At 34.4% G+C, this 13,579-nt stretch overlaps 2 protein-coding genes across 4 annotated transcripts; both read right to left on the bottom strand.

The window, feature by feature from the left end:
- Positions 1 to 4,373: 4,373 nt before the first annotated feature.
- Positions 4,374 to 5,021, bottom strand: LOC120090089 (probable histone H2B.3). The gene has a single exon (XM_039047578.1). It carries the CDS (start codon positions 4,920 to 4,922, stop codon positions 4,503 to 4,505), a length of 420 nt encoding a protein of 139 aa, XP_038903506.1. The 5' UTR covers positions 4,923 to 5,021; the 3' UTR covers positions 4,374 to 4,502.
- Positions 5,022 to 6,307: 1,286 nt separating this feature from the next.
- Positions 6,308 to 9,285, bottom strand: LOC120091436 (AT-rich interactive domain-containing protein 4B). 3 transcript variants are annotated; one of them, XM_039049462.1, is made up of 3 exons: positions 8,533 to 9,283; positions 6,590 to 6,631; positions 6,308 to 6,500 (listed from the first exon to the last, which is right to left on the bottom strand). In XM_039049462.1, exons 1-2 carry the CDS (start codon positions 9,144 to 9,146, stop codon positions 6,625 to 6,627), a joined length of 621 nt encoding a protein of 206 aa, XP_038905390.1. In that variant the 5' UTR covers positions 9,147 to 9,283; the 3' UTR covers positions 6,308 to 6,500; positions 6,590 to 6,624. The 3 variants fall into 3 exon arrangements, with proteins under 3 accessions (XP_038905390.1, XP_038905389.1, XP_038905388.1); XM_039049461.1 differs by having other exon boundaries at positions 6,310 to 6,631; positions 8,533 to 9,281; XM_039049460.1 differs by lacking the exons at positions 6,308 to 6,500; positions 6,590 to 6,631 and adding an exon at positions 6,641 to 7,084 and having other exon boundaries at positions 8,533 to 9,285.
- Positions 9,286 to 13,579: the final 4,294 nt, after the last annotated feature.

Raw genomic sequence — 13,579 nt, 5'->3', positions numbered from 1 at the left:
ATGGGTGCTTAGGGATGTGAGTATTTAATAGTTCGTCACTCATTTAACATAAACGATCGTGTTGTTAATCATGTACGATCGTATAGAATGATCTACACGATTGTGTTGTTATTAAGTATACGATCATGTTTGTAATATGCACGATCGTGTAGATTGATCTACATGATCGTATAGTTTGATTTACACGATCGTGTAGATAAATTTACATGATCTCGTAGATTAATCTACATTTATAATTAACTACACCGTTAATTGTTTGTATTAGGATAGGGACGTTTTAATGATGCACGTGCATCGGAAGCTACATATGCAACCTAACCCCTGCCAATATCGATTCACAGTGATGGATTCGAGCTTCATGGTATGGGTTATTTAATTTTAATTACAGTTTGAAACATGATTATGAATACAATATAATATATATGTTCTGTTTTAGGATGCCATCGTGGAATCAAAAGGTATATCAAAGAATATTTATGCAGTTGGTTTGGTAATGGAAGACAGAAACGTGGCACTCTAGATGAATCAAAGAGCACATATGAAGCACTCGGCGAACAGTCAGTTCTTTCTCAACTATGTGCTTAATGTATTCAACGAGTACAAGCCTACGTAGAATGAAGTGGACTTCGTCTTTAGGCTAATCAACATCAGACAACATTAGCTGGTGGCTGCCATCGACTCGTGCAACTGCAAGATAAAGGTGTTCAACTCCATGCCAAACTACATCCCCGATGACATCATGAATGACTATTTGCAACGGGTGGCCAGATCAATACCGTCCATGTTGATAGTCGTTGGTCATAATGAAGGTCATTCAAACTTCAAATATGGTCCGTGAGAAGTGAAACAATTGAAGGTCGTCCTTTAAACAGGAAAATCTCTATGTTGTGGTATTTTTTATGTAAAATTTATTGAATATCTTGTAACGAGAAAAGATAGTAGTAGCTTGCAACAAGAAAATATGCAACTATTTAGGAAACAATATGTTGCCCTATTGTGAGCCAATAAATATTTATGGTAATTTGAAATTCATAGTATCCGCAATAATTACATTTAATTAGTATATTTGGCCTAACCTAAACGATCTCTTAGTATAATTAAACGATCGTTTAGATCTAACTAAACAATCGATTAGATAATACTAAAAGATCGTTTATGTATAATACTAAGAGATCGTTATACCTAAACGATCATTTAGGTTATGCTAAGAGATCTTTTAGGTTTAACTAAACGATCGTTTAGATAATACTAAACAATCGTTTATGTATAATACTAAAAAGATTATTATCCCTAAATGATCTATTAGTGTTATCTAAACGATCATTTAGTTAAACCTATAAGATCTCTTAGCGCAATCTATATGATTGTTTAATTCGATTACATATCGTTTATCCTCGATGGACCCGCATCTGGTGTTATCAGTGGTTGCTTACATGTTATTTTGTTATGTCCTATGCCACCGCATCTTGTGCACCTATGGTCTGTCGTGGCTCCTCCCCAGTATAAGGTATACGAACGGTCTGACGTCGACCAACACTTACTACCTTTCGTGGTGGTAAAATTGTCGTTAAAGCCCGATCGCCTTCATTCTTGCCTATGACAAACTGGGTAAATCGGTTCTACGTATGCAGCAATGACACATTCAACAATAAACCACTTTACACAGAGTTTTGGCATTTATGTGCTGCAATGCAGCCGCAACAAGTGCATGTGAACAAGAATCTCTAAACAGTTGAATTCCATGCAACTACAAGTACGTGCACGAAGATCCACCAACCCATTCAAATGTCCATCATCTACATTAATTACATGCATGTCAATCGGGGAAACATGGTACGTTCTAGATTTCAATTCCTCAAGCTTCGGAATATCAAATGCATAATCATAAACTATGTTTGTGTATGCAATTGCGTCTGTGCGGCTAATATAGAACCAATCCTATAACCACTCACATATGTGCTCCACAACCGCTTTGTGATGAGCAGTTCTTGAGCATCCTTTAGCACTACATTAAAGCATTCTACTATATTTGTAGTCATCTTGTCATACCTTACAGTGGACTTGATAAACTCTTGTCCACCGTTGTACCCCAATTTCTTTGAGATATCTCGTCACACTAGGATATTGTTGGAGCTTGGCCTAATAAATTTCAAAATCGGACATCCTATATGCTTTTGTCGCAAGATAAAAATGTAGGATTATATCTTCATTTTTTAATTGGGTCATCAAGTTATTTCGGTTGTGCATAGCAAAATGCCTCAAAAAATACAGATGCGACCGTTTTTCCAATTGAGATATGACGGTCAGATATAATGACAAATTTAGAAATTCTCTTATTGACGCCTTTAAATTAGTCATTAACCATGTCCAAGCAGCATCATTCTCATCGTCCATAATACTAAATGCAATTGGGTAGATGTTATCGTTGATGCACATTGCTATTAACAACATACCTTTGTATTTCTCATGCAAGTGGATCCCATCAACCACAATGGCGGGACAAATGCAGTTAAAGGATCCCCTAGTGTAGGATCCTAATGCCATGAAGACATATTTAAAATATATGTCATCTTCTATTTCACCCTAAAAAAATACTTGGATTGACAAGTTTAAGTGCTTCACTGAATACCTTAACAAAGGCATATAATCCTTCTAGTGACCTTTGTACATATACCGATGCATATTCTCTTGCGCGACAAGCTCATCCATCGCTTATATTCACTCCATAATCTCTCCGGACATCTTCAATTATACCTATTGGGCGATATGATCGACCGACTTGATCGTATTTGGACGTGATTAAGTGTCCTGTCGATAATTACCACTCCTTATTTCAAGTGCGCAGGTATGTATGCTTGGGTACTTTGTCACCTTAAAGGAATCACTTCCTAGACACGCCATTTACATTCCTCTACTAAACACTGCATGGTTAACAAGCTCTCTGTCGACTTCTTTGCACAGTAGTCAAAATCTTTTCTTATCGCAAGCATTAACAATTTAATAGATAAATCATACTTGAAAAAGAAAATCTAACCAGGGAAGGAACATTGGATCTGAGGGCATCACCATCCGTGGGATTAAAGGAAGAATAAATATCCATATTCAATATGAGTCTGTGAGGTCCATCTCGTTTGGATGTCCCATCTAAGTTTCATTTCTATCTTCATCTCCCAAGTTACATGATTGGATGTCCTCATCTAGTGAAGACGAGTTATGTCTAGATGTAGTCTGAATGTCAGAATCTTGACTAGTTGGCATGGTTAGATTCCTTTGATGGTTAATATTTTCGGTGTATGTTTCCATGAAATATCATGGAGTGTGACTAATACAAACAAAGGCATCCAAGATGCATCACTTCTTTCCAAAAAAACTAAGGTCTTCATCATCGATTAAAGGACTTGTCACAATTTATCATATCTAATCTCGATCAAACATTGAAATTAGGTAACAAAAAATGTGTATACGTGTAGGTTATGATACACAATTGTGTATATCATGTAATATATGATCATCTATACTATTGTATAAGATCGCATTATGCTATGTTATGCACAAGTACACAACATGTACCTAATGATGTAAGTGGAGAATGATCTTCAGAAAAATGTAATAGAGAAGCAAATGGTATACGAGTGAAACTAAAGAGTTGAAAATGAAATTCAGTTAAGATCCAATAGCTTTTGAGAATAAATGGTTGAATTAAATTTGCAAATCAAAGATCAAATAATGGAGAAGAGTAGGAGATAAGCATTTAAAGCAAGGGTAGAAAAATAACCTTTCACATGTGAGAACAAAGTTTTTTTAAAAGAAAAAAAGGAAAAAAAAAAAAAAAAAGAAAGTTTTTTGCTTTTTGAGTTATTTTATAAAATTTTCCTTGAAACCAATCAAAACCTAAAAGACTGAATGTTATAATTAGAAACTAGACCCATTATTTTTTTTCTTATCATCATCTTCCCATAACGAGAATCAAGAGTTACAAAAAACCAAAACCCTAACCTCCTCGATTCTCTCAAGAAACAAATCGCTCTCTTTCGTCACACCTGACAGAATCCTGCTACATGTAAAATGCAATCATAATCAATGGTGATTCTGAATGACGTCAATTCTCATGAATACTGGTTAATGGAGCAAGTTCGATCCGTAAATCAATCTCTGATCAAGAAATTTCACATTTACTCGAAGATCATGTCGATGCATAGGCACTATTAAATAATCGAATCGACAAAATAAGAGAATCCAAAACAGAACTCCGATCAGATCTGCAGAAACCCTAGTTCTTCACGTCGGAAATTCATTAAAAGCGAAATTTAAAAAAAAAAAAAAAAAAAAAAAAAACCTTCATCAGCATTTGCGTAAGAAAAGAGATAAAAATCTACCGAAGAAATAACTTGTTATTTATTAAAACTATTAGTTCGATACACCTATGACCTGATAGAAAGCAGCATCTACACAACAAATTGCCCAAAACGTAACCTAATTCCAAAATTCACCGACTCCGGAATTTAAGAGCTTGTAAATTTGGTTACCGCCTTAGTTCCTTCAGATACGGCGTGCTTCGCTAATTCACCAGGCAACACCAATCGAACAGCGGTCTGGATCTCCCGTGAGGTGATAGTAGGTTTCTTGTTATATCTCGCCAATTTCGAAGCCTCTTGAGCAAGTTTCTCAAAAATATCGTTAATGAAACTGTTCATAATCCCCATTGCCTTGCTGGAGATTCCAATGTCAGGATGAACCTGCTTCAAAACCTTGAAGATATAGATCTTGTAAGTCTCGGTGCTCTTCTTGATCTTCTTCTTCTTCTTGTCGCCACCGTCTTTGGCGATCTTCTTCTCGGCCTTTGGCTTCTTCTCCGCCGAGGAAGGGGCTTTCTCGGCTGGCTTCTTCTCAGCGGGCTTCTTTTCGGCTTTCGTTGGCGCCATTGTTAAGCACGGAAGAATTACAGGAATAAAGAAGGTGAGAGAGCTCTCGCGGGTTGAAGACGAAATGCACGAATTGAGGGGATTGAACGATTTTAAGAAATTGGGCAGAAGAGAGTTTATATAGAAGAATGAAGCGGTTTCTTATTGGCTAGCTGAACTTCACGCAGATCGTTGACGTGGCGCCGTAATCACCGTCGGATTCTATTTAAATGAGTTGCGGTTGAGATTACGTACTGAGTTTACTACTCTTTCCGAACTTCCGACGGACTCGACATCTATTTCAATGGTAAATGGTTCAAATTTTATTTAGATAAAATTATAGAAATTATATTCTTTTTAAATTTAAAAAAAGAAAACACAAAATACTACACTCTAAATAAATCTTAAATTTAATCTCCACTCCTAATGGTTGATTTGTTATAAATTTTTCTTTTTATATAGGAACAATTTTACTATAAATTTTGAAAATATATTTATTTATTGTATTTCCTTACATATAAATATTATTATTATTATTATTATTATTATTATTATTATTTTTTAACTAATTTTGATAAAAATTAACTTGAATAACTAAATTTAAGATTTATTGAAAACAACTAATCTAACATTGAACATACTTCAAAATACAGAACCCACAATGATATTTTAAGAATTAAGAAAAAGAAATCTTAGTTTGAGTTCAGGCTTTGAATAATTTTGTTTATACGCTTCTTGTAGTCGTCAACTTGAATATATGTCACATTTACCAATCAAATAATGAAAATTGGTGTAATCGAAATAAGATTTCATTGATAGATCAATCATAATGAATCACAATCGCAAACATAATTAAATTATTTTTTATCAAATTTACTTAGAATTATGAAGTTGTCACATTTACTAGACATTACCATTGGATCAAATAGTAATCATAACAAAATGTGACAAATTTTGTGATTCTCATGTGGTGACATGAACGTAATCAAATGAGATCACATTTCACCTAGGAACAATGTGGCCATTGTTCAACTAATTTAAGCATACAACTCAACTAATAAGTCAAAAGTTTGAATCTCCCAATTATTGGATATCGTTGAACCAACAAAAGAAAATATACTTTATATAGTCAATTTCCATCATCTTGTACGACCAACAATTTAAAAAAAAAAAAAAAAAGAATTAGAAGTTTTAAGAGCACTTTTACTCATAATACTTCAAAAGTAAATGATATGATAATACTTTAATGGTTTTGAAAAAGGAAAGTTGTTTAATAGATTGTATACTACTTTTCAAGAGTTAAAAATACCGTAACATTTATAGCCTTCCAGAAAAATACAGATGTTTAAGCAAATATGTGAGTTTCTCATAGACAAAAAGGATGAAATTGCAGAATCATTGGCAGATGAGATCTGTAAAACGCAAAAAATTAATCAGCAGGCAAATAATCTTTACAACAAAATGAACTGAAAAGAGCAAAGAGCAAATGTTTATTCAAAATGATGGAGAATAAACTCATCAAACAGATTGAAAGTTAACGAATCTATGTATTCATCTCCTTCACTTTACTTTCAATACACAGGAAGTTGTGTGTCCTAACTGCAGAAACACACAGGTGAAATTTGTAAGACGATAATCCATAGCAGCATCGTTTGGTATCCAAACTTCTTATACTGGTTGAAACAAACCTCTTGTACTGATCGAAAGACTGCAACTCGGCTGACTAAAACCTGTCGATGGTAAAATGTATAATGAAATAGAATAAGTCTACGGGCATCAAGTTAGAACAGCAAACTGATCATCATGACAGAGGAAGTGAGTCAAAGTTTTTGCAGATGTGAATTTGACCCTGTCTCGATATAGTTTAAACAGAGGGAAAGTGAATTGATCTAGCAATAATGGTAATAGCATGAGTCCAAGCCCGAAAGTGAATTGAATCTTCCTTCAAACTGAAGCCAAAAGAGGGGGAAAACCCAAAAAAGAACTCCAAGTTTCTAGCACAATCAAGCAACAATATAACCTTCACATATGGACTCTCAAAGCACATAAGAAACAATTATAAGCAAGTACACCAAAGAGGCTTTCTTTGGCCTTACATTCAGGGTGACCATAAATTTCCTAGAAACTAAACCATGTCCCCAACTTATGCTTCTAGGAGGAGCATCTACTTCATCAGCCATATCCTGCAATAAGATTGTGGAAATAAAGTGGAAACTGGAAAGCTCTCTTGCAATCGTTGCTTCGTTCAAAACATGTTGCAGTATGTAAGTAAATTTATGGCTCTTCTAAATTTCTCACTTCCTAATAAACTATGACTCTTTCTGCTTGTTTTTTATTCATGGTATTGGAAGTACTTAAAATTACAAAATCGATTTCAAAAGTGCACCATATTGAGAGGCAGCGACAACCTGTCTAGGATTCATGTCATTTCTAGGAGATCTACAGATATCTCGTTTCCCAAATATATGGGTGTTCTAATGGAGCTAATTCATCTGTGGTAGATAATTACAATGGGACACAAAGGAAATCGTAATTGGAGGATTCATGTGGATGAGCTTTTACTATGCCAATTTCTACTCAATAATAACAACTCCTCTGTCAAACTATCATTTTAGCCTTTAGATAAACTCCCTTTAGTCTTTTACTACAAAGGTTTCAATATTACTAGTCGACATGTTTACTTCCATAGTTCCATCTACCACCGCATATGAACCTTTAACAATGATGATAACCATAAATTTCTATGCAAACAACCCGGATATTTTTAGTAAGTAACTGAGCTTGAGAGAAATGAAAGAATGTACAAGTGCATAAAAGAAGGGGGGGAGAAAGGAGAGCCCAAGGAACTACAAAAGTGACTCGAGTCCAACAAAATCAAACAAATGTCACAGTTACATAAAGACCTAGTGAACGATGCCCACAAAGGAGTCATTGAACCTTGCCACCTCCCAAACATCATCAAACTACATATATATGATCTGCCTAGACCTTTCCATGTCTAAACAACATCCATTAAATCCTTTACCTAAGCAATGAAAATAGTTCTGTTTAGTGACAGACTGGTGAACCCATGTCTAAACATCCAACAACTACAAGACTTAAGAGAGAAATGTTTTACTCCACGAATTTTACGAAGGGCTATGACATACACTAGCCAAAATCAGGAAAACGCATATATCAATGGCATGTTAGAATAAAAACTAAGGGGCTATTTCGAAACTTCATTGAAGAATATACAAGAACTACAGGACTTGAGAGAGGAATGGTTTACTCCATGAACTTTGCGAAGGGCAGATTAAATCTATGACATACGCAAGCTAATATCACACAATATAGGGCAAAAGTATATATCAATGCATTATGAGAATAAAAACTAAGTGGCCATTTCAAGAATCAAAACTCCATCGAAGCCCCCATGTTTTAATTCTCAGTTTCTGAAATCTTCATCCGAACTATGGAAAAGCAAGATTTGTTTGGAAAACGTTTCCAGAAATCAACCCTCTGATTTTGTTTTAGACACTGCTTTTAAAGACGGCTTCTCATTGATAAGCTTCCTGTTCCCTCCAAATTCACAAGAACTGATTTATTCTAAAGAATTTCATGAAAAGTGACAGTAAACTAATTGCCGAACCTTTGAGAACTGGCGCTGACATTACGATGAAGAATCCGAGCGGCAGTCGAATCACCGCCATCAATCAGCTCCCGAAGACCCAATTTGCCCACCTTCTCCTCTTTTTCATCATCTTCTTCTTCCTCCTCGTCCTCCTCCTCTTCTTCCTCCTTCCGTTTATTCAACTCACGGTTGACCTTCCCCCGAAGCCTCTCAAAGTAATTCCCATATATATACTCCGGCGAGTATCCATCTTCTTCATCAAACAACATGACATGGCCGTGCCATTCCCAAACTCGAAAATCTGAATCCTTCTCCTCGTGAAACGCCACGCATATGTGGTGCTCGCCGATGGTGACGGCCTGGCCGGAATTGGGTTTTAGAGAATCGGTATTTCCGGCGAGAATGACGCGAATAATCTCTTTCTCGAGCTTCGATTCCTCTTTAGCGAGCTGGGTTTTGTTTTCATCGTTGTCATCGTCGGAGAGATTGGCAGCATCGAAGAGAAGTTCTTCGAGGGATTGGGAGAGAAGGGGATTGTTGTGGTTGTTGTTTGAGGGCCGAATATGGAGCCTCTCCATGAGAGTTTGAAGCAAAAGGTTGTCGAAATTAGCGGTGTTGGCGAAGGAATTCATGGTGTTCGGTTCGAGTTTGTGAATCGCAGAGAGTGATTCTTACTGGTTTTCTAGGAATGGATTTTGAAGGGTTTTAGGTGAAGACGGGGAAAATGGCATTGATGCCCTAAAATAAGAGGTTGAATAACAAGAATTGGATACATCTTTTAAAAACATTGAAAAGTAGTATTATGTTTATGTATTGATATCACAAATCCTAAGGTTACATTTACTAAATGGTAATAAATAAAACGCATTTAATCGTGTTTACTTATAATTATAAATCTATCGTATTTATGGTTATCGTTTATTTATAAATAATAAATAAATAAAATTGTACACTTTATTTAAGGTAAATTGACTATAATAAGAAGGGGAAAAAAATAGTGAAAGCACTCAGAGATTTTAGAAGTTAAATGTTTGACCAAGTTGTATGATAGCAATTATGTTAATGATCAAATAATTTGTTTTTATTTAATTTATCATTTGGTATGTTTCAATGGGAGATAATTTTGATTTCGAAATTTTGTGAGATTTTATGTTTTAACTCAAAACTTTAGTTTTTATTTTGGTTGCTAGGAAAATTGTTGTAAGAAATTAAGATTTTAAAAAATACGAGAATAATTAGAGTATCTATATGGAAAAAGTGATGATATCTATATAATTTATTTTTAAATTGGTTTTTTTTCTAACTAAAAAAAAAATCAAAAAATTTGATCATCATACTAACGGTATGAGCATTTTTAAAATTTTATTTTAAAAAATTAGACTTATTTTTGCAATGACGTATTAACAAACTTTGTTCAGATTCTAAGTGATAATTTTTTAACTTTTGTTTTAAGTTTAAGGTTATTTTTTAAACTTTTGAACGTTTTGGGATATTTCTGAAACAAAACTTTAACAGTTTCCATCCAAAACTAATCGTAGGGATACTTTTGAACTATTTTTTAAAGTTTAAGTGTATTTTTTACACAAAGTACAAAGTTTTATGGCATTTTTTATAATTTAGCCTTAATGTTATTATAAGTTAATTAATTTTGAAATATTTGAGATAATTATAATTTAATTTCACTATTTTTAATTTCTATTGAAATTAATTTATAAATTCTACTTCGCAATTATTGAAATTAATTAATAGACACTAACACCAAATACAAAGATATTATTTGGTTAAAAAATTGATGTTAAAAGTGTAGATCTTGAAACTTATTGACCATATAAAAACTAAATCCAAAACTTAAAGAATATAAAAATATTTTTTTCCATAATTAAAAATATCATTTTAGGGATTTTCATATGGATGGGCCTCTTTTAGAGTTATACATGAAAAAACCACCATTTTTTTTAAACTGAGTGTGTGTGTGTGTGTGTATATATATATATATTATATATATATATATATATATATATATATATATATATATATATATATAATGTGGTGAAATCACCCTAACAACTCTACATGTGGTGACCCTCAACAATTGATTCTTGCTACTTTTGATAATTCGACACTTGCACTCACTCTCTGAGATGTACTGAGGTGTACCTGGGGCCGAGAGTTGGGACGTAATTCCATATTCTATCATATAGTTCTGAAATTTAAGGTCCATATACTCTCTACCACGATCAGACCGTAGTATTTTTATCTTCTTATCTAACAAGTTTTCAACTTCAACCTTATACTCCTTAAACTTTTCAAAAGCTTCAGACTTACGTTGTATTAGGTATAGATACCCGTATCTTGGATAATCATCTATGAAAGAGGTGAAATATTCATACCCACCTCGAGCTCAAACACTCATCAAACCATAGAGGTCTGAATGTATAAGCTCTAAGGTTTTCTTAACTCTATAACCTTTTTCAATAAAAGGTCATTTGGTCATCTTGTCTTTAAGGCATGATTCACATACCAGCAAAGAGTTTTCTTCTAAACTCTTTAAAAGTCCACATTTCACCAACTTTTCAATCCTATTGAGGTTGATGTGACCTAACCTTAGATGCCATAGATGGATGTGTTCCTTAGAAGAAACATTTGATCTTTTTGCAGTTGTCGCCGTTCAGAATATTTCAGTATTAAACAAAGCTTTTATGACTAACAGCCTTAGTACATCTAAGTTATTTTCCGTTGAACCAAAACCAATCTCCATACCATTGAAAATAAACATTTTACTATCAGAACATGAGACGGTATAACCTTGTTCGATCAGACAAGAAATCGGGATTAAGTTCCTCTTGATATGAGGAACTACAAATACATTATCCAATAACAGATAACATTTCTTGTCCAAAAATAACTTCAGCCTGCCTACAGCAACAGCTGAAACAACTTCACCAGTACCGACTCGAAGAGTCATCTCTCCATCTTCTAATTTTTTTCAGGAACTAAATCCTTGGTAGGAAGAACTTACGTGATTATTAGCAGATAAATCAAGTATACAGGCAGAATCATCATTCTCTACCAAATACGTCTCCAAGACAAATAAATCACATTTACTATCTTTAGACTTCTTCCTCTTCTGAAGAGTAGTGGGATCAGTATCAGAACCTAAATAAGCTCCAAGTTCCATGTCAGAGAACAATTCTCTTTGATGAACTTTTCAGAGTCAACAATAATTGTTTTCTCTTGTACTCCCTTGACATTCAAGAAAGGCTGGAGATTATCTTTGGAACTGATACTATTGGTTTCTTTGTCATCCATCCCTTTGTGCTCAAAAAGTGAGAATTGATGTTCAAACAATTTTTGCAACGAGTCCATGATCTGATGTACAATGATCATGTTCTCAACCCTTTTGACCAATGCATCGGGTATGCTAGCCAAAATGTGAAGTCGAGCTAACAAGTTAGCCTTCATCCATACCTCACATGCATTACGAACATTTCAAAGTGCATTAAGGGTCGATACTTGAGGACACTCCTCGGCCATGACAAACTCGAGGTGATTTACCACGAAATATGTTTTAAGAGACTATTTCCAATGTATGTAATCGATCAAATTAAAAGAGGCAACTAACGAAAAATCATTCATGTTGTTGAAAAACACAAACACGTTGGTCTACATTAGAATTTAGCAAATACTCTTTTGAAAAACAACATCCAATCAGGTTTAGCAAAACTTAAATGAACCTTGTGTGACATCTAGTTTCACAATGACGCTTCAGTGGTTTAGGATAAAAGCCATCGAAAGGTAGTTAATTTATCCCTCCTCTGAATTGAGACACTCTCAACCAGTCATTAATACCAGAACAATTCTTGTTCTTATAACAACAAGCCACCATTGATTTGGTCAATAAATCATTAACTTGCTTAACAATTTTCCGTAAGTGTGACCTTTCATTTTAGATCTTAGAGTTCTGTTCCAAACAGCCAATCTGAAGGGAAAAAAATCTAATTGGAGCAAAAACTAAAGCGACCCTATCCATTTTTGGAGTTCACCTTGATATTGACCAACAACACAAAAAACATCCGAAGGGGGATGCTCCCAGGGCGCCACGAGGCCGTGCAAGAAGATCTCACGGTGCAAACCAATGAAGGAGACCGCAGGACATGTTGACACACATTTTTCACCCACTTACTATAAAACACTCTCTTCGTCCACCTAGATATTGACTCATGCAAACACCATCCGAAGGGGGATGCTCCCAAGGAACCACAAGGTCAAGCATGAATCTTACGGCGTGAAATTCAGGGAGAAACGTGAATGGAATTGACATATCATATACATCTTTTCCTCCCACTGAGTATTTGATAACCTAGGGTTTAGTTTACTTAGAAAAAAACATGACTAACGATTTTAACTAGGTGACTTTTTAGGTTTACCCAAAAGTAACTCTTACTTTAGAAAGTAAACTCTTTAACGAAGTCTTTGATTAACTATTGCATGCTTGTGGCAAATCTATCCAATTCACGTTTTCAGGTAGGTTCCCAGGTAGGAGTATTCTGTTTCCATCAGCTTAAATACCCTAGTCTAGACAGAACCCGCCTTAGACAAAATATCCCTTATAGATAGATTTAATACAAATTTAATCTTTCATAGAAATCAATTTAATCATATTAAACTGATTCAAAAGATTAAACATAGGTATCTAATCTCATTAGAACCAGAAACTTAGGTTTATCTCAATCAATTTTAAAACCCTTTTAAAACATGAGTTCACCTAAGTTCATGTGCAACTCTTTCTTATTGATTTTAGTTCTAATTTCCATTATAACATTTATAACCGGAAACAACCAAAACCATCCACAATGCGAAGCAACACATACAAGGCATTCATAACTCTTATAAACAAGCCTAAGTGTCATGTTCCATACATTGCTCATTCATTGCTTCTTTTATATAACATTAATATAACAAAACAATGAACCAAGCATATATGCTCTCATACACCCTTATACTATAACTCTTATAATATAAAGATGATGCATGAAAATGTTTAATACATGCATAAATATAACTC

This window comes from Benincasa hispida, chromosome 11, assembly GCF_009727055.1.
Source record: "Benincasa hispida cultivar B227 chromosome 11, ASM972705v1, whole genome shotgun sequence".
Lineage (NCBI taxonomy): Eukaryota > Viridiplantae > Streptophyta > Magnoliopsida > Cucurbitales > Cucurbitaceae > Benincasa > Benincasa hispida.
This window is presented reverse-complemented; position numbering and strand designations above follow the sequence as displayed.

What these genes read in the sequence shown, in the direction of transcription:
- LOC120090089 (XM_039047578.1), bottom strand. Translation starts at nt 4,922, where the DNA reads ATGGCGCCAACGAAAGCCGAAAAGAAGCCCGCTGAGAAGAAGCCAGCC.
- LOC120091436 (XM_039049460.1), bottom strand. Translation starts at nt 9,146, where the DNA reads ATGAATTCCTTCGCCAACACCGCTAATTTCGACAACCTTTTGCTTCAA.